Source organism: Macaca fascicularis, chromosome 10 (assembly GCF_037993035.2).
Source record: "Macaca fascicularis isolate 582-1 chromosome 10, T2T-MFA8v1.1".
Taxonomy (NCBI): Eukaryota; Metazoa; Chordata; class Mammalia; order Primates; family Cercopithecidae; genus Macaca; species Macaca fascicularis.
The window spans coordinates 90435293-90453899 of NC_088384.1; the positions used below are offsets into that span (position 1 = coordinate 90435293).

The 18607-nt window shown below is 41.7% G+C and overlaps 1 protein-coding gene and 1 pseudogene across 10 annotated transcripts in view; one reads left to right on the forward strand and one right to left on the reverse strand.

The window, feature by feature from the left end:
- Positions 1-18607, forward strand: part of ITCH (itchy E3 ubiquitin protein ligase) — a 137832-nt gene that overhangs the window by 23410 nt on the left and 95815 nt on the right. For 5 of the 10 annotated variants that reach the window (XM_005568767.5, XM_074005090.1, XM_065521776.2 and 2 more), the window contains exon 3: positions 7140-7230. The exons of 2 other annotated variants lie outside the window; for them this stretch is intronic. In XM_005568767.5, coding sequence (XP_005568824.1) covers positions 7161-7230 — 70 coding nt within the window. In that variant the 5' untranslated portion in view covers positions 7140-7160. Of the gene's footprint in view, positions 1-6497; positions 6674-7139; positions 7231-18607 lie in introns of all 10 variants that reach the window. 3 more of the 10 variants (XM_074005092.1, XM_045362790.3, XM_074005088.1) reach the window with 1 other exon arrangement.
- On the reverse strand, positions 15339-15897 carry LOC102121604 (cell division control protein 42 homolog pseudogene; annotated as a pseudogene).

Below are 18607 nucleotides of genomic sequence, written 5' to 3' on the forward strand. Positions count from 1 at the left end.
TTTGTTTCCACTGCCTTTTCAGGAAGATGTTAAGGTTAATTTTACCTCTGGCTGTGTTTTAGCACCTTCTTTCTACATTGGGCATTCTGTCTGTCACATTTTTTTAGTGTAGCAGTAAACATTACTGAAAATAAATGATTTATAGGCCAGACGTGGTGGCTCACGCCTGTAATCTCAGCACTTTGGGAGGCTAAGGCAGGCAGATCACCTGAGGTCAGGCATTTGAGACCAGCCTGGTCAACATGGCAAAACCCCATCTCTACTAAAGATACAAAAAAAATTAGCTGGATGTCGTGCACGCCTGTAATCCCAGCTACTAGGGAGGCTGAGGCAGGAGAATTGCTTGAACCCAGGAAGCGGAGGTTGCAGTGAGGGGAGATTGCGCCACTGCACTCCAGCCTGGGCGACAGAGTGAATCTCTGTCTCAAAAAAAAAAAAGATTATAAAGTGCTAAGAATTGACCCAGCTGGGCACAGTGGCTTATCCTTGTAATCCCACCACTTTGGGAGGCCAAGGCAGGAGGATCGCTTACTTGAGCCCAGGAGTTCGAGACTAGCCTGGGCAACATGGTGAGACCCTGTCTCTATCTCCCAATAAAAAATTAGATGAGCCTGTGGTATGTGGCTGTTAGTCTCATTTACTCAGGAGGCTGAGGCAGGAGGATTGTTTCAGCCCAGGTGGTTGAGGCTGCAGTGAGCTTGATCACACTACTGCACTCTAGCATAGGCAACAGAGCAAGACCCTGTTTTGAGTTTCTTTGTAACTGACAGACTAATAGGTAATAGAGTTTTAAAATATTATTAGATTTTTTTTTTTTTTTTTTTTGAGATGGAGTCTCGCTCTGTCACCCAGACTGGAGTGCAGTGGCATGATCTCAGCTCACTGTAACCTCCACCTCCCGGGTTCAAGTGGTTCTCCTGCCTCAGCCTCCTGAGTAGCTGGGATTACAGCTGCCTGCCACCATGCCTGGATGATTTTTGTATTTTTAGTAGAGATAGGGTTTCACCATGTTGGCCAGGATGGTCTTGATCGCTTGACCTTGTGATCCGCCCACCTCAGCCTCCCAAAGTGCTGGGATTATAGGTATGAGCCTCAGCACCCAGCTATGATTTAGATTCAAACTGTATCTTCATTGGTTCTAGTCACAATGGTTTACAGTGCTAAGTAAAGCTATAAATTGCATACCACTGTACTTGTGAAGACTTTTTTTTTTTTTCTTTTTTTTGAGACGAAGTCTCACTGTGTTGCCCAGGCTGGAATGCAGAGGTGCAGTCATGGTTCACTGCTGCCTCAACTTTCTGAGTTCAAGTGGTACTCCCAGTTTGGTCTCCCATGTAGCTGGGACTAGAGGCATGCACCACTGCACCTGGCTAATTTTTAAATTTTTTGTAGAGATGGGGGTCTCACTGTATTGCCCAGGCTGGTCTTCTGAAGGCTTTTAGTTTGGTTTTTTGCTTGTTTGTTTTTAAATCTTGCTTGCTTTCTTTTCTTTTTTTTTTTTTGAGATGAGATCTTGCTTTGTCACCCAAGATGGATTGCAGTGGCCTGATCACAGCTCACTGCAGCCTCTACCTGCTGGTCTCTGGCAATCTTTGTGCCTCAGCCTCCCAGTTAACTGGGACAACAGGCGCATGCCACCACATCCAGCTAATTTATTTTTATTTTTTGTAGAGACAGGATTTTGCTCTCACATATCTGTCCAACCAATAAATAAACACAAAAAAGTTACGATACTTAGGGCAAAGTTTTCTCTAACTCCTCAAAAGGACTTGAATTTAGGACATCTTTCTTACCGAGACATATAAAGGCTTAAAAGTGTCTATTACAATCCAAAAAACCTACCACTGTCTGACGTTTCTCCCCTAAATGAGAGCACTAATAGCCTATTCAAAAGAGTCTCTAATTATGAATGTGAAGTTACAAAGAATATTTTTTGTTCTTAGATCTATGAAGATAACACAAAAGCAACAAATGAAAACATAATGCATCAAGTTTCACTTTAGTCCCCTTATAACAGAAAACAAGAGATAAAGATAAGAGCACTTTTGCTGTCCTAGAACTTAAAATGAAAATCTAAGAGAGACCCATAATGTAAATACAATCATCCCTTGGTATGTGTGGGGATTGCTTCTGGGACCACCACATATAACCACATCAGTGCATGCTCTGAAGTACGCCCCGTGGAACCTGCATATGTGAAAAGTCCTTTCCATATACGTGGGTTTCACATCCCATGAGTACTGTATTTTCATTCGGTGTTTTTTATTTTTATTTTTTATTATTTTTTAACATTTTTTAATTAAATAGAAATGAAGTCTCACTATGTTGCCCACACTGGTTTCAACCTTCTGGGCTCAAGTGACCCTTCCTGCTCAGCCTTCCAAAGTGTTGGGATTATGGGCGTGAGCCACTGCTCCTGGCCTCAATCTGTGTGTGGTTGAAAAAAGGCTGCATATAAGTGGATCTGTGCAGTTCAAACCAGTTGTTGGGCAAGAACCAACTGTAATTAGAATTATAAAAATTGATGACATTCTCTCTATGTGAGTAACAATGCAGTAAGAATATGCAGATTTTAGTCATTAATTTTGACTTTGTGGGAAATGGAACTGCAGACTAGATGCTACAGAAGAGAAAAACTTGAGGGTGAAAAAGATTAACAGCAAGAAAATGGGAAAGAGACTAAGAAATCCAGTTTCTTAGAAAAACATATTCAATAGAACTTAGGAACAGAAGTGATGTCTTGGTTGGCCATGAGATAGTAGATCCCTACAACTACTAGAAGGTGTCCATTATTTAGCTAGCCTTTAGGGTAATGTGCAGGTGGTCATGTTTCAGACTTTTTTTTTTTTTTTGAGACAGAGTCTCGCTCTGTCGCCCAGGCTGGAGTGCAGTGGCCGGATCTCAGCTCACTGCAAGCTCCGCCTCCCGGGTTCATGACATTCTCCTGCCTCAGCCTCCCGAGCAGCTGGGACTACAGGCGCCCGCGACCACGCCCGGCTAGTTTTTTTGCATTTTTTTAGTAGAGACGGGGTTTCACCGGGTTAGCCAGGATGGTCTCGATCTCCTGACCTCGTGATCCGCCTGCCTCGGCCTCCCAAAGTGCTGGGATTACAGGCTTGAGCCACCGCGCCCGGCCATTTCAGACTTTCTTACTGAAACTCTGACCACTGGGGAGGTTAGATAAGCATCTTTATAAGGGGTTATCTATGTTACAGGCATTGGTTAAAAGTCCTTGCTGAAGAGCACCTTGGTATGCAGGAAACAAACATTGGTCAGGGCCAGGTACAGTGGCTCACGCCTATAATCCCAGCACTTTGGGAGGCCTAGGTGGTTAGATCATTTGAGGTCAGGAGTTTGAGACCAGCCTGGCCAACATGGTGAAACCCCATCTCTACTAAAAATACAAAAATTAGCCAGGTGTGGTGGCAGGTGCCTGTAGTCCCAGCTACTCGGGAGGCTAAGGCAGGAGAGTCACTTGAACCTGGGAAGTGGAGGTTGCAGTGAGCCAAGACCGTGCCACTGCACTCCAGCCAGGGCGACAGAGTGAGACTCTGTCTCCAAAAAAAAAAAAAAAAAATTGGTCAGCATGATAGTTTCACTTCAAGATGGCATCACTCTTGCCATGCAGCAGGCAGTTTTCCTACAACTGTCTTTAATTCTACAGATACTCTCTCAGTCTTTACAATGAAACTATAAATTATAAATTATCTACATTTATGGATGAAGAAAGCATGGCTCAGAGAAATTCAGTAATTTGCTCAAGTTCACAGGGTAACAGTTCCGGAATGTTTATCTAGATCTGTCTAACTTCACTGTTTGCATACGTAATTACCATGCTATAATGTCTCCTGTAATACATGGTACAGAATTGACAAGAATAATTTTTTTCTTTTTTCTTTTTTTTTTTTTTTTGAGACAAAGTCTAGCTCTGTCACCCAGGCTGGAGTGCAGTGGCACGATGTTGGTTCACTGCAATCTCAGCCTTCCAGGTTCAATGATCCTCCCGCCTCAGCCTCCCAAGTAGCTGGGATTACAAGCGTGTGCCACCGTACCTGGCTAATGTTTGTATTTTTAGTAGAGACGAGGTTTCACTATGTTGGCCAGGCTGGTCTCAAACTCCTGACCTCAGGTGATCCGCCTACCTCAGCCTCCCGAAGTGCTAGGATTACAGGCGTAAGCCTCTGTGCCCGGCCTAGATTCAATCTTTTTTTTTTCTTTCTTGAGATGGAGTTTTGTTCTTGTTGCCCAGGCTGGAGTGCAATGGCGCAATCTTGGCTTACTACCTCCCGGGTTGAAGCGATTCTCCTGCCTCAGAATTCCGAGTAGCTGGAATTACAAGCATCCACCACCAGGCCCAGCTAATTTTTTTTTTTTTTTTGGAGACAGAGTCTTGCTCTGTCGCCCAGGCTGGGGTGCAGTGGCCGGATCTCAGCTCACTGCAAGCTCCGCCTCCCGGATTTAGACCATTCTCCTGCCTCAGCCTCCCGAGTAGCTGGGACTACAGGCGCCCGCCACCTCGCCTGGCTAGTTTTTTGTATTTTTTAGTAGAGACGGGGTTTCACCGTGTTAGCCAGGATGGTCTCGATCTCCTGACCTCGTGATCCGCCCGTCTCGGCCTCCCAAAGTGCTGGGATTACAGGCTTGAGCCACGGCGCCCGGCCTAATTTTTTGTATTTTTACTAGAGATGGGGTTTCAACATGTTGGCCAGGCTGGTGTTGAACTCCTGACCTCAGGTGATCCACCCGCCTTGGCCTCCCAGAGTGCTGGGATTACAGGAGTGAGCCACCGCGCCCAGCTTAGATTTAATCATTTTAACCATGTATGCAGTTGTAAGTGATAGTGAGACCTAAGAGTTTGGCTCTCAGGGGAGAGGATGGGACTTGAAGTATAGGTTATCTGTTTTTTCTACTCTGTTTTATGCTGTTTTTAAAATTGTACAAGTCAACAATGATACATGTTTCACTTCTAGAACTTCAAACAATACATACAAAACTGCAGTTCCCTGTGACCACCTACTTGAGTACACAGGTGCCCTCCTCCTCAATGGAATGTATACTTTTTCTGTGTTTATTTATAAGTATTTGTACTCATAGGAGTATATAGTGTTTTAGTTTGCAAAAATAATATCATACTGTACATACTGATGGGGTGATCATTTTGTGATCCACCCCACCCCAACTCATGTATGCTATTCTGCAACTTTAAAGATGTTCTTGGGATCTTTCAATTTCAGTCATTAATAAGTTACTTATTTTGATACCTGCATAGTAATCTGTTCTGTGGTATGAATATGTGATTTATTTAACATATGCCAATTGATAATATAGGTTGCTTCTAATTTTTTGATATTATGCAAATAGCAATTTTTATTCTTTTCAAGAATTTAAAATGCTTGGTGAATTTTAGTTATGTAAAACTAGTATGTATATGTACATAAATTATTGAAATTACTAGCATGTTTTTGGCAGAGCACCTCACAATTCTACCATAATGATTCTCTGTAATTATCTGGAGAGTCATTGTTCTTAAAAATATTTGCAGGCTATGCTTTCATTAATCTTTTCTACATGAAGTTAATTTTAGTTTTTAAAATATACTTCATTTTTGTAGAGATCTAAAATTTTTTGCGACTTTGTAATTAATGTTAATTTATATTTAGAATAGTTTATACTGTACTATTAGAAAGGGCATTTTCTTGCAATAAATCGTTAGTGGAGATGAGTGACTGTTGATGGAGATGAGTACCTTTATCATGCAGAATATCAGCACCTAGATATTGGACTTTTCTCACTGCCCCTTAATTTACTTTTTTTGATATTGTCGTTCTATGGCAAACAGGCTTTTGGATATTGAGGAGGGAGTAATACGTGTACATAATGTGTTATAATGTCTTTGAGGACCCTTCTCATAACAAGCCATTTGAATCAGAATAATATCTTGTGTAATATGGTGTTAAAAGGCTTTTAGGTTACATCTCATTTCTTAATATATTATGGATGACTACTAATGACTTTATGCTGTTTACCTTTCATTTTTAAAATAAAAGGGTTCTTTTAGCAGATTTTGTTTATAAAACATCTCATTTGAAATAGTGCAATTTAAATAAACAAGGTAAAGGAAAAAATATATGTATTATGCCAAGAAAATGAGCTAGTCCCTATGGTTGAGACCAAATTTTAGCTTCGAGCATTTTTGTATGTAAGCACAGAATGAGGTAGGTTGGATTTTATAGGGTTCATCTCAGTAGGAATTAATTATCGTTCCATTTCATTTTTGCAGAAATGAGAAGCCATCATAATTGTTTTATATTTAAATTTTTAAACGGAAACCTAAATTTGCATAAAAACTCAAGACAGCGTTTACAGTTTCAAGGCATTTTGTTTGCCTTATTGTATTTGTGTACTTCTTACAAAAGTACCTGGCAAACAGTAAGTGCCAAGTATATTTAGTTTAATTTTATTTTTTATTGTATCTTATTTCTTCTTTTTTGAGGTAGGGTCTTCCTCTGTTGCCCAGGCTGGAGTACAGTGGTGTGATCACAGCTCACTGCGGACTTACCTCCTGGGTCGGGAGTGGTGGTGTGCACCAGTGGTCCCAGCAACTCAGGAGGCTGAAGCAGAAGGACCCCCCAGCCCGGGAGGCGCTCCAGAACACCCCAGCTTGGGTGACAGAGTGAGAGTTTTTCCCAAAAAATAAATAAGTAAATAAAGTTGCTTGGGACATGTTATATAGATGATATTTAAAGCTATCTGGATAGGTAATATCCTCCAGGTTATAATCATCTGTACCCCATTGCTTGATGGGGTGATCATTTTGTGATCCACCCCACCCCGACTCATGCATGCTAATAGTTATGTATGCCTTTTCTCAAATTTATCTGCCTGCCCTTTGTCAGATGATTTTCAGTGAACCTTCACTGGGCGCAAAGGGGAAGTCTTGTCTTGGCCCCTGTAGTACTAACAAGCATTGTCAGATTTTGCCAATAAGTTAGGTAGGATAAAGACTAGAATTGAAAATTGTGTTTAGCAATGTAAAGGCCTTTGTTACACTGTCTTCAGTAATAGCCAGGTTAGCACTATTTACGTACGTTTTTAATGGGAATTTTTGATGTTTACACTGCCTCCTTTGCCATGTTCAGGTTTTCCAACCTATTGGTGGTATGTCTGACAGTGGATCACAACTTGGTTCAATGGGTAGCCTCACCATGAAATCACAGCTTCAGATCACTGGTAAGTTTTAGAAACATCGGCAGCTTTATTTTTCCCCATGTGATTAAAAAATAATCCTGAGAGGGCCGGGCATGGTGGCCCATGACTGTAATCCCAGCACTTTGGGAGGCTGAGGTGGGCGGGTCGCTTGAGGCCAGGAGTTTGACATCAGCCAGGCCAACATGGAGAATACAAAATTAGTTGGGCGTAGTGGTGCATGCCTGCTGTCCCAGCTACTTCGGAGGCTGAGGCATGAGAATCGCTTGACCTTGGGAAGTGGAGGTTGCAATGAACCGAGATTGCGCCACTGCACCCCAGCCTGGGTGATAGGGTGAGACTCTCAAAAAAAAAAAATCTTAAGAGAACAAAATATTTAATGGCTGTTACATGTCAGGTGCTCAATTAATATTTGCTGAATGAATGAATGAAGACATACAGATAGTAATTTTTATTGTAGAATATTCTTGGATATTTTACAGTTTTTTTTCCTTGAACATGGGCACCTGGGTAGTTGCTTATTTTGTTTGTTTTGTATTGTATTAACAGCTTTATTGAGATATAATTCATATCCCCTACAGGTTACCCATTTATTGGGATTACACGCCTGTAATCCCAGTACTTTGGGAGATCCAGGTGGGCGGATCACCTGAGGTCAGGAGTTTGAGACCAGCCTGGCCAACATGGTGAAACCCCGTCTCTGTTAAACATAAAAAAAATTAGCTGCACGTGGTGGTGCATACCTGTAATCCCAGCTACTTGGGAGGCTGAGACAGGAGAATCGCTTGATTCTTAGGAGGCAGAGGTTGCAGTGAGCCGAGATCGTGCCATTGCGCTCCAGCCTGGGCGACAGAGCGAGATTCCATCTCAAAAAAAAAAAAGACTTCAGTCTTTATATTCCTGCTATATAAGTTTAGTTATTGAAAACTCAAGGAAGGAACAAAGGTAATTGTAATTGTTTCCTTCTTTGGTGGATCTGGACTTAGGCAGATAAGAGAACTTCAGAAAACAACTTCATGCTGTACTTTGAGAGAAAGAAGATTGAGGGAGGGGAGCTGCAGGGGTCAGAGAGATCTTGAGAGACTCCTTTAGTTCAACAAGTCAAAGCACCATATTTTGGGATATCAGTTTCTGAACCCCAAAAGTACATTCACAGAGTTGTGCAACCATCACCACAATCAACTTTAAAATATTTTTGGCCGGGTGCGGTGGCTCAAGCCTGTAATCCCAGCACTTTGGGAGGCTGAGACGGGCGGATCACGAGGTCAGGAGATCGAGACCATCCTGGCTAACCCGGTGAAACCCCGTCTCTACTAAAAAATACAAAAAAAAAAAAAAAAAAAACTAGCCGGGCGAGCTGGCAGGTGCCTGTAGTCCCAGCTACTTGGGAGGCTGAGGCAGGAGAATGGCATAAACCCAGGAAGCAGAGCTTGCAGTGAGCTGAGATCCGGCCACTGCACTCCAGCCTGGACGACAGAGCGAGACTCCGTCTCAAAAAAATATATATATATATTTTTGTCCTTCCAGAAAGAAGCCCTGTACTCATTAGCAGTCACTCTCCATTTAACCCATCCACCCACAAACCCAGGCAACTCCTGATCTTTCTGTCTCTAGATTTCCCTATTCTGGATCTTGCATATAAATGGAATTGTACAATGTGTGGCCTTTTGTGTCTTCTTTGAGCAGACTGTTTTCAAGGTTCATCCTTGTTGTAGCATGTAGCATTACTTAATTCCTTTTTTTGCTAAATAATATTTTATTGTATGAGTATACCAAATTTTAAAAATCCATTCTTCAGTTGAGGGATGTTTGGGTTGTTTCTACTTTTTGGATATTATGAAAAATGCTATAAACATTTGTGAACAAGTTTTTGTGAGAATGTATGTTTTCAGTTTTCTTGGGTATATACCTAAGAGTGAAATTCCTAGGTTATATGGAATCCATGTTTATTAGCATTTTGAGGAATTCCGAATTATTATTATTATTTTCTTTTTTTTTTCTTTTTGAGACAGAGTTTTGCTCTTTTGCCCAGGTTGGAGTGCAGTGGCGTGATCTCGGCTCACTGCAACCTCCGCCTCCTGGGTTCAGGTGAGTCTTGTGCCTCAGCCTTCTGAGTAGCTGGAACCACAGGCATGCACAGCCACGCGCAGCTAATTATGTATTTTTAGTAGAGATGGGGGTTTCACCATGTTGGCCGGGCTGGTCTCGAACTCCTGACCTCAGGTGATCCACCCTCCTTGGCCTCCCAATGTGTTGGGATTACAGGCGTGAGCCACCTCGCGGGCCCAAATTATTTTTCAAAGCAGCTGCACCGTTTTGCATTCCCACCAGCAATATATGAGGATTCCAATTTCTCTACATTCTTGCCAGTGATTATCTTTTTTTATGATAGCCATTCTAGTGGGTGTGAAGTAGTACTTTACTCTGTGTGTGTGTGTGTGTGTGTATATGTTTTGTCTATTTAATTTTGATTTTTTGTTTTTTTTTGAGACCAGATGACAGTCTGCTCTGTCACCCAGGCTGGAGTGTAGTGGTGCAGTCATGGCTCACTGCAATCTCTAACTTCTGGGCTGAAGTGATCCTGCCACCTCAGCCTTCTGGGTAGCTGGGACTACAGGCATGCACCACCCTACCCAGCTCCCCATTGTGGTTTTGGCTTGTGCTCCTCTGATGGCTAATGGTATTGTCTTTTCATGTGCTTGTTGGTCATTTTTGTATCTTTTTTGGAGAAATGTCTGTTCACATCATTTGTTTGCTATTGTAAATTAATACCTCTGTTGCTATTGTTAATTAATATCTGTCTTTATTTCTTCCTCTAATCATTTCATGTGCTACTTTCAGATTAATGTTCTTAATATGCCATCCAGTATGTTTCATTCCTGCTCAAAAACCTTGGGTACTTTTCTTAGACTATGGTATAGAATTTCTTTAGTATGAGCTAAGACCCTTCACCCTCTGTCTATATATGGTCTCTTTGTAGGTTTTTTATTTTTTATTTTTTTTGGAGACAGAGTCTTGCTCTGTCGCCCAGGCTGGAGTGCAGTGGCGCAGTCTTGGCTCACTGCAACCTCTGCCTCCCAGGGTTCAAGCAGTTCTCTGTCTCAGCCTCCCAAGTAGCTGGGGTTACAGGCACCCGCCACCACGCCTGGCTAATTTTTGCATTTTTAATAGAGACGAGGTTTCACCACCTTGGCCAGGCTGATCTTGAACTCCTGACCTCATGATCCACCCACCTCAGCCTCCCAAAGTGCAGAGATTACAGGCGTGAGCCACCCCACCTGGCCTGTAAGTCTTTATATGTGAACCATTTGTACTAGCTAGAATGAGTCACTGGATTTTCCTCAGACATATATGTATTTCTGTCACACAGTGAAAACCTCAGTCTGTCTCCCTTTAATTTGATAGCATTTATTGATTATAGAACAATTATCATCCTCTGTATTTTAGTTTCAACTATGCCTGGCTTATAGCTTCTTCTGGATTATGAATAGGTCACAGACCATATCATTATTATTTTCCTCAAAACCTAAAGGCGATTGAATATAAAAGTAATACTGTGTTAAGGTAACCACGTCGTAGAATTTTTTCACTAACTGGTCTCTTTCCTTAGCAGTATCTATTTCTTAAAGAAAGATATTACTATTTCTTAGTTAAGGCCAGATTCCAATTTCCCCTCCGTCCCCATCCTCAATCTAGCTTGAGTAGCTGACTTATATCATACCAGAATTCTTATGACTTCTTTTTGGCAGCTTAAAGTTGAAAGTTTTTACTAGAACAGTCTTTTAAAACATTCTGTACTTTTTCAGATTACATAAATAATAGACATTTTATTTTTTACTGATTTTAAAAAATAGTAAATTATTCTCAGAGACAATGATTAATAGTTTTTTCTTTGCATAAATGTCTTCTTTGCTATCATCATTATTGAATTTTTTTTTACTGTGATGATGAACGCTAATTGCACCTCAAAAAGTCGTAATCCATAGACATTTCAGATTTTTTTCTTTTTGAGACGGGGTCTCACCCTGTTGTCCAGGCTGGCGTGCAGTAGCGTGATCATGGCTCACTGCAACCTTGATCTCCCAGACTCAGGTGATCCTCCCACCTCAGCCTTCTGAGTAGCTGGAACTACAGGCGTGCGCCACCACACCCGGCTAATTTTTGTATTTTTTATAGAGATGGCGTTTCGCCCTGTTGCCCAGGCTGGTCTCAAACTCCTGGGCTCAGGTGATCCACCCACCTTAGCCTCCCAAAGTGCTGGTATTACAGGTGTGAGCCACCTCACCCAGCCCCATCTCAGATTTTTAAAATCTTGGGTCTAAAATATTCTTTTATTTATTTATTTTGAGACATTTTATTGTCCAGGCTGGAGTGCAATGGCATGATCTCAGCTCACTGCAACCTCTGCCTCCCAGATTCAAGCAATTCTCCTGCCTCAGCCTCCCGGATAGCTGGGATTACAGGCACCTGCTGCCATGTCTGACTAATTTTTGTATTTTTAGTAAAAACGGGTTTTCACCATGTTGGTCAGGCTGGTCTTGTACTCCTGACCTCAGGTGATCCACCAGACTCTGCCTCCCAAAGTGCTGGGATTACAGGCATGAGCCACCGTGCCTGGCCTTCAATACTCTTTTTTTAATAAATTTTTTTTTCTTTTTCTTTGTCTTTTTTTTACTCATTGCTTGCTAATTGGGTCTAAATATTCTGAGTGTGCTCGAGTATAGGGCAAAAAACAAACACACCATGAATAATGAGTAATAGTTCAGCAAACATATTAGATATGAAACAGACAGCATAAAAGACAGAAGTGCCAAGTTTAATAGAATCAAATGCCCTTCATAATTCATTGAGTTACTTCTTTAGTTTTGATGCTAGAACGCTTAGAACTAAGTATTTTGCACAAATCTCCTTAATGACATCGTGGGTTTTAATCTCTTAATGGGTTAGTTATAGTATTTGTTTTATTGTAACCTGCCTCAATGCGTTTCTAGAATCAAGGAAGGAATAAATATGCAAGTATAAAAAATAAATCTCAGGCCGGGTGCAGTGGCTCTCGCCTGTAATCCCAGCACTTTGGGAGGCTGAGGCGGGCGGATCACCTGAGGTTGGGAGTTTGAGACCAGCCTGAGCAACATGGAGAAACCCCGTCTCTAGTAAAGATGCAAAATTAGCCGGGCATGGTGCCACATACCCGTAATTCCAGCTACTCGGGAGGCTGAGGCAGGAGAATTGCTTGAACCAAGGAGGTGGAGATTGCGGTGAGCCGAGATCGCGCCATTGCACTCCAGCCGGGGCAACAAGAGCGAAATTCTGTCTCAAAAAAAATAAGTAAAATAAAAATAAATAAACAAATGTCAACATGTATTTTAATGGCAAGAAGGGATAACTGGTCAGGAAAAAGAGATCAATATTTGACTAGAGTCACTGGGAAAGAAGGTGGTGTTTGAAGGATTGCTGCTATTTATTTTAAGAGACAGGGTTGGCCAGGCACGGTGGCTCACACCTGTAATCCCAGCACTTTGGGAGGCTGAGGCAGGCGGATCACCTGAGGTCAGGAGTTCAGGACAGCCTGGCCAACGTGGTGAAACCATGTTTCTACTAAAAAATACAAAAATTAGCCAGGTGTGGTCGCATGTGCCTATAATCCCAGCTACTCAGGAGGCTGAGGCAGGAGAATTGCTTGAACCTGGGAGGCAGAGGTTGCAGTGAGCCGAGATCGTGCCGCTACACTCCAGCCTGGGTGACAGAGCGATACTCCGTTTGTTTGTTTGTTTGTTTGTTTTTTAAATGAGGGTGTCACTCTGTTACCCAGGATGGAGTATAGTGGCACAATCACAGCTCACTGCAGCCTCAACCTCCTGGGCTGAAGCATCCTCTCACCTTATCCTCTGTAGTGGCTAGGACTACAGGTGTGTACCACCCACCAGACTTGACTAATTTAAAAAAATTGTGTTTTTTTTTTTTTTTTTTAAGATGGAGTCTCGCTGTGTTGCCAGGCTGGAGTGCAGTGGTGCTATCTTGGCTCACTGCAACCTCTGACTCCCTGGTTCAAGTGATTCTCCTGCGTCAGCCTCCTGTGTAGCTGAGATTACAGGCACGAGCTGTCAAACCCAGCCGATTTTTGTATTTTTAGTAGAGACGGAATTTTACCATGTTGGCCAAGATGGTCTCGATCTCTTGACCTCGTGCTCCGCCCACCTCAGCCTCCCAAAGTGCTGGAATTACAGGTGTGAGCCACCCCGCCTGGCCAAAAAAATTCTTTTGTAGCAACAGGGTCTTGCTATGTTGCCCAGTATGGTCTTGAACTCCTGGCCTCAAGTGATGCTCCCAGCCTTCCATAAGTGTTGGAATTATAGGCCTGAGCCACTCTGCCTGACCTAGGATTGCTGCTGTTTAAATGCGGAAAAGTAGAAAAGGACTCTTTGAGGAGACAGCATGAGCAAGACACATAAAAGAAGAGAATACACAAAACTTGCCCTAATACCCATGCAAACCCCTGTAATAGGGAGAGCCCTGAGAATGGGAATGGCTGTGTGTTTCAGGTGTGCCTTAAAAAAAAATTTATTGCTAAGGGAGATGGAGATGGGAAGTAATCAGTGTTTGTAACAAAGAGTGGTTAGATTTGTGTTTTAGAAAGTTAGAGAGAAAGACAAAAAAATTTCTTTTTTTTTTTTTTGAGACAGAGTCTCGTTCTGTCACCCAGGCTGGAGTGCAGTGGTGCTATTTCAGTTGACTGTAATCTCTGCTTACCATGCCCACCCCCTTACCTACCTTTTTATTTATTTATTTATTTACTGAAACAGAGTCTTGCTCTGTCGCCCAGGCTGGAGTGCAGTGACTTGATCTTGGCTCACTGCAACCTCCGTCTCCCAGGTTCAAGTGATTCTCGTGCCTTAGCCTCCCCAGTAGCTGGGATTACAGGCATGCACCACTGTGCCTGGCTCAGCCAGGCTGGTCTCGAACTCCTGGCCTCAAGTAATTCGCCCACCTTGGCCTCCCAGAGTTCTGGAATTACAGGCATGAGCCATTGTCCTAGCCAATTTTTAAATTTTTTATAAAGACATGTTATCATTGTGTCGCCCAGGCTGATCTTGGATTTCTTAAATCAGCTCTTCGTTTCTTCTTATCATTTAGCCGGGGTCTTTACCTTGGATGTAAGTCTGTTTTCTTATGTCCTTACCTGTCTTTATTTATCTGTTTCCCATTTAATTATGCCTATATATAACCTCAGCTATTATACTTAACTCATCTGTGTCTTTTTTTTTTTTTTTTTTTGACTGGGAAAAATTTTTTAAAATTACAAGGTCAACCCATTTGGTGTATTTCAGCGGTACAGTGCTTTTCTTCATTTATCAGTGAAAGAAGTTAAGAAATTAACTTTCAAAAAAATTCAGTAAGTGGCAAACAAACATCCTTGAAAGTCGCAGTTACATATAGTGTCTCCTAGAAAAGAGGAGGGGTAAGACAGCCTCCACCTACTTTCACGAATTTCATCAAATACTGGATATACTCAAGGGTGGAGTAAAAAGGCAACTTTCAAAAAGGAGTATGTTATTAAATGAGGCATTTACTATATTCCTTCCTAAGAGCCCCAGATGGGGAACATGTTTTCTCAACTAGATCTAGGAAGTGGACTGTGGAATCAGTCGGTCCTCGTCACCTTAAGGTGACGTCCACTGGTTAATGAATTAAAAAAAATAAAAAAAAAAGACTTAAAAACAAACCTCACCACACTCCGCCCTAAAAAAGAGAAGGGGGGAAGAAAGAAACCGCTAAGATGTCCCAGAGTGGAACCAGGGAGCAGCTTCAACAATTCCAATTAGTCTGTTACAGAGTCATCCACAAGCATGCCTTGCTTTTAAAATACATACATATATCTTGAAACAACAAAACCAAAACTAGTACTAATCACTTTTCTGACAATATACAATTACTCAAAATTAACTAGTACTGGGGGGATGCGAGGGGGCCATAACTATGGGCCTTGTCTCACGTGAGCACATGTGGGTAGGTGCAGGGCATTTGCCATTATGGCAACAACTAATTTTAATTTTTAATCTTTAGTTTGACTTAAACATTGCTTTTAGTATGATGCCGACACCAGCTGTGCAGAAAGTGTTCTGGAGAGATGTTCACAGCAGCAGACATCTGCGACTCTTCTTTGGTTCTGGAGGTTCCAGGGCAGTCAATGTTGCTTCATCAGACACGTTCTTTAGGCCTTTCTGTGTGAGTGCAGAACACTCCACATACGTGACAGCCTTCAGGTCGTGGGCCAGCTTTTCAGCAGTCTCTGGAGTGATAGGCTTCTGTTTGTTCTTGGCAAGTTTCTCAATAGTAGAGGGGTCATCTTTGAGATCAATTTGGGTCCCAACAAGCAACAGAGGAGTCTTTGGACAGTGGTGAGTTATCTTGGGCACCCGCTTTTCTTTCACATTTTCAAATGAAGATGGAGAGACCACTGAAAAATAGACTAGAAATACATCTGTTTGTGGGTAACTCAGCGTCATAATCCCTCATAATCCTCTTGCTCTGCAGTATCAAAAAGTCCAAGAGTGTATGGTTCTCCACCAGTCATAACGGTTACTGCATAGTTGTCAAGAATAGTTGGTGTATATTCTGATGGAAATTTGTTTGTTGTGTTGTTTTACCAACAGCACCATCATCTACAACAACACACTTAATTGTCTGCATTGTTGAAATAGTTTGGTATCCACTTTAAATATTTTAAATCTGATGTTGACCTCAGCTTCTCCACCAGGGCATTGGCTCATCTGTGTTTTTTATTTGATGTTTGTTGCATGCTAGCATTGGGCAAAATAAGGAAACTTTGGTACTTGCTAGAATTTCTTATATTCTCTTCTTTATTCCAAATTAAGAAAGAGATGTCATCTTGATTTTAATTATTATTCATTGTAATTAAATATTACTGCATGTCCCAAATTTATTATAGTACCATATATTTAGCTCTGATTGTTCAGGAAGCAAAAAGATCCCTTATACTTATGTTGTTTTTAATTCCTTTAACAGTCCAGCAAACTAAGAATTTTATACTTGTGATTTAGAGTTTAGTTCTCCACAGGCAGGGCAGAGTTCTTCCACAAAGGCGGCTGTTGCTCAACCGGGTTGATCTCTTACCTAGTTCATTATTCTGCTTATTTATTTAGTTTTGGCACTGTTTTTTGTTGTACCTTGTTCTCTGTAGCTTATCCAAAATAGGTTGGATAAGCTAAGGATCCGTTCTTTTTTTGTATTTGTATTGTAAAATGTTTATGTTGTATCAGAGAGATACGCTGAAGAACTGAAATCAGTTCAAAGCACTGACCTTCAGAACAGAAGGATCAGAGGAACATTAGTTTATGCCATGAAAACTATTTGCATTAGTATGTGGTTATGTGTGAGAGAGAGAGAGACAGAGAGCACAAGCATGGGAGAGTGAGATAGCCAGCAAATGATTATAATAAAGTAGAGAGACAAAGACTAGAAAGCAGGGAAACTTTTGTTTTCTGCCATGACTGATAATCATTTGGTTCAACATATGTATTCAATACTTCTGAGATTAAATCCCAGAGTGCTCCAGAAATTGTAAAGATTGGCTACATCTGTGCAATCAAGAGGCTCACAGGGCGAGTTAAACAAGTAAAAACTAGTAAGACAAAATGAAAACCTGACGGAGCCATACGTAAATATGGAAATACCCTGGAAGCATGGAGGTGGAAATAATTTCACTTCTTAGCATTAAAGAAGCCTTCAATCAAAGAGACGGGGAACGTTTGTCTCTCAAGAAGTAGAATTTAATGGGTATAAAAGGAAAAAGTATCATTCTGAGTAGAGGGAGCAGCATGTTTAGAGGAATGAAAGTACATGGCCCATGTGAGGAACATCATATAACTAAGGGTGACTAGAATATAGAGCTTTGGTAAGATTTGTTTTAGTAGGAGGCTGGAAGGGTAAGTTACAGCTGCATACAAAGCAAGGTAAAATGCCCCATAAGAGTTTAAACTTCATTTTGCAGGCAATAAAGAATCATTTAAGTAATGACATGATCACATCTATTTTAGGAAAATAATTCTGGTGACTGTGAGGAGTTGGATTGGAGAAGTGACAGTAAAAACAGTTGTTTAGAGGCATCTCATAGTAGCCCAAGTGTCAGATGAGACACACGTTTTTCTGGTCCTTTTTCTTCCAGTTTATGATGTATAGTTTTTTATTTTTTTGTTTGATTTACTATGGGACTTTAGTTTTCAGGAAGTAGTATATTGATTTATTTTATATTTGTAATATTATGACTATAACACAAGGTTTTGTTCAATCTAGACTTTGAGATTGGAATACTGAAATAATTTTTCCTGTTCAGGTTTTGCAAAGTGACCCTTGGGCAAAAATTTAAATTCCACAGAGCTTGTGTCTTTTTTTTTTTTTTTTTTTGAGACGGAGTTTCATTCTTATCACCTAGGCTGGAGTGCAATGGCGTGATCTCCGCTCACTACAACCTTTGCCTCCCGGGTTCCAGTGATTCTCCTGCCTCAGCCTCCTGAGTAGCTGGGATTGCAGGCGCCTGCCACCACGTCTGGCTAATTTTTGTATTTTTAGTAGAGACAGGGTTTCACTGTTTGCCAAGCTGGTCTTGAACTCCTGACTTCAGGTGATCCTTTTGCCCCAGCCTCCCAAAGTGCTGGGATTACAAGCATGAGCCACTACGTTCAGCTGCTTCTCTTTTTATGTGTAAAAATTAGGACAGTAATACCTGTTTCGCAGAATAGTTGTGAATCTTGAAATTACATTTATGTGCAGGCACATGGTAAATACTAACAATTGCTGCCCCCCGCCCCCACCCCCCATGTAAAGTTTGCTAGGCTGGGCCTGGTGATTCATGCCTGTAATTCTACCACTTTGGTAGGCCTAGGTGAGTAGATATCTTGAGCCCAGGAGTACAAAACCAACCTGGGCAACTTGGCAAAACCTTGTCTCTACCAGAAAAAATACAAAAATTTACTGGATGTGGTGGCACGCACCTGTAGTACCAGCCACTTGGGAGACTGAGGTGGGAGGATGGCTTGAGCCCAGGAAGTAGAGGTGATTGCAGTGACCTGAGATTGTGCCAGTATACTCCAGCCTGGGTGACAGAACCAGGCCCTGTCTCAAAAAAAAAAGTTTCAGTGGGGTTTGGTAGGATTATGTAGCAAAATTGCTTTCACAAATTTGAATCCAGTTGGGCACAGTGGCTCATGCCTGTAATCCCAACACTTTAAGAGGCAGAGGCAGAGGCAGGTGGATCACCTCAGAAATTTGACAGTAGCCTGACCAACATGGTGAAACCCCGTCTCTACTAAAAATGCAAAAATTAGCTGAGTGTGGTGATGGTGCCCGTAACCCCAGCTGCTTGGGAGGCTGAGGCAGGAGA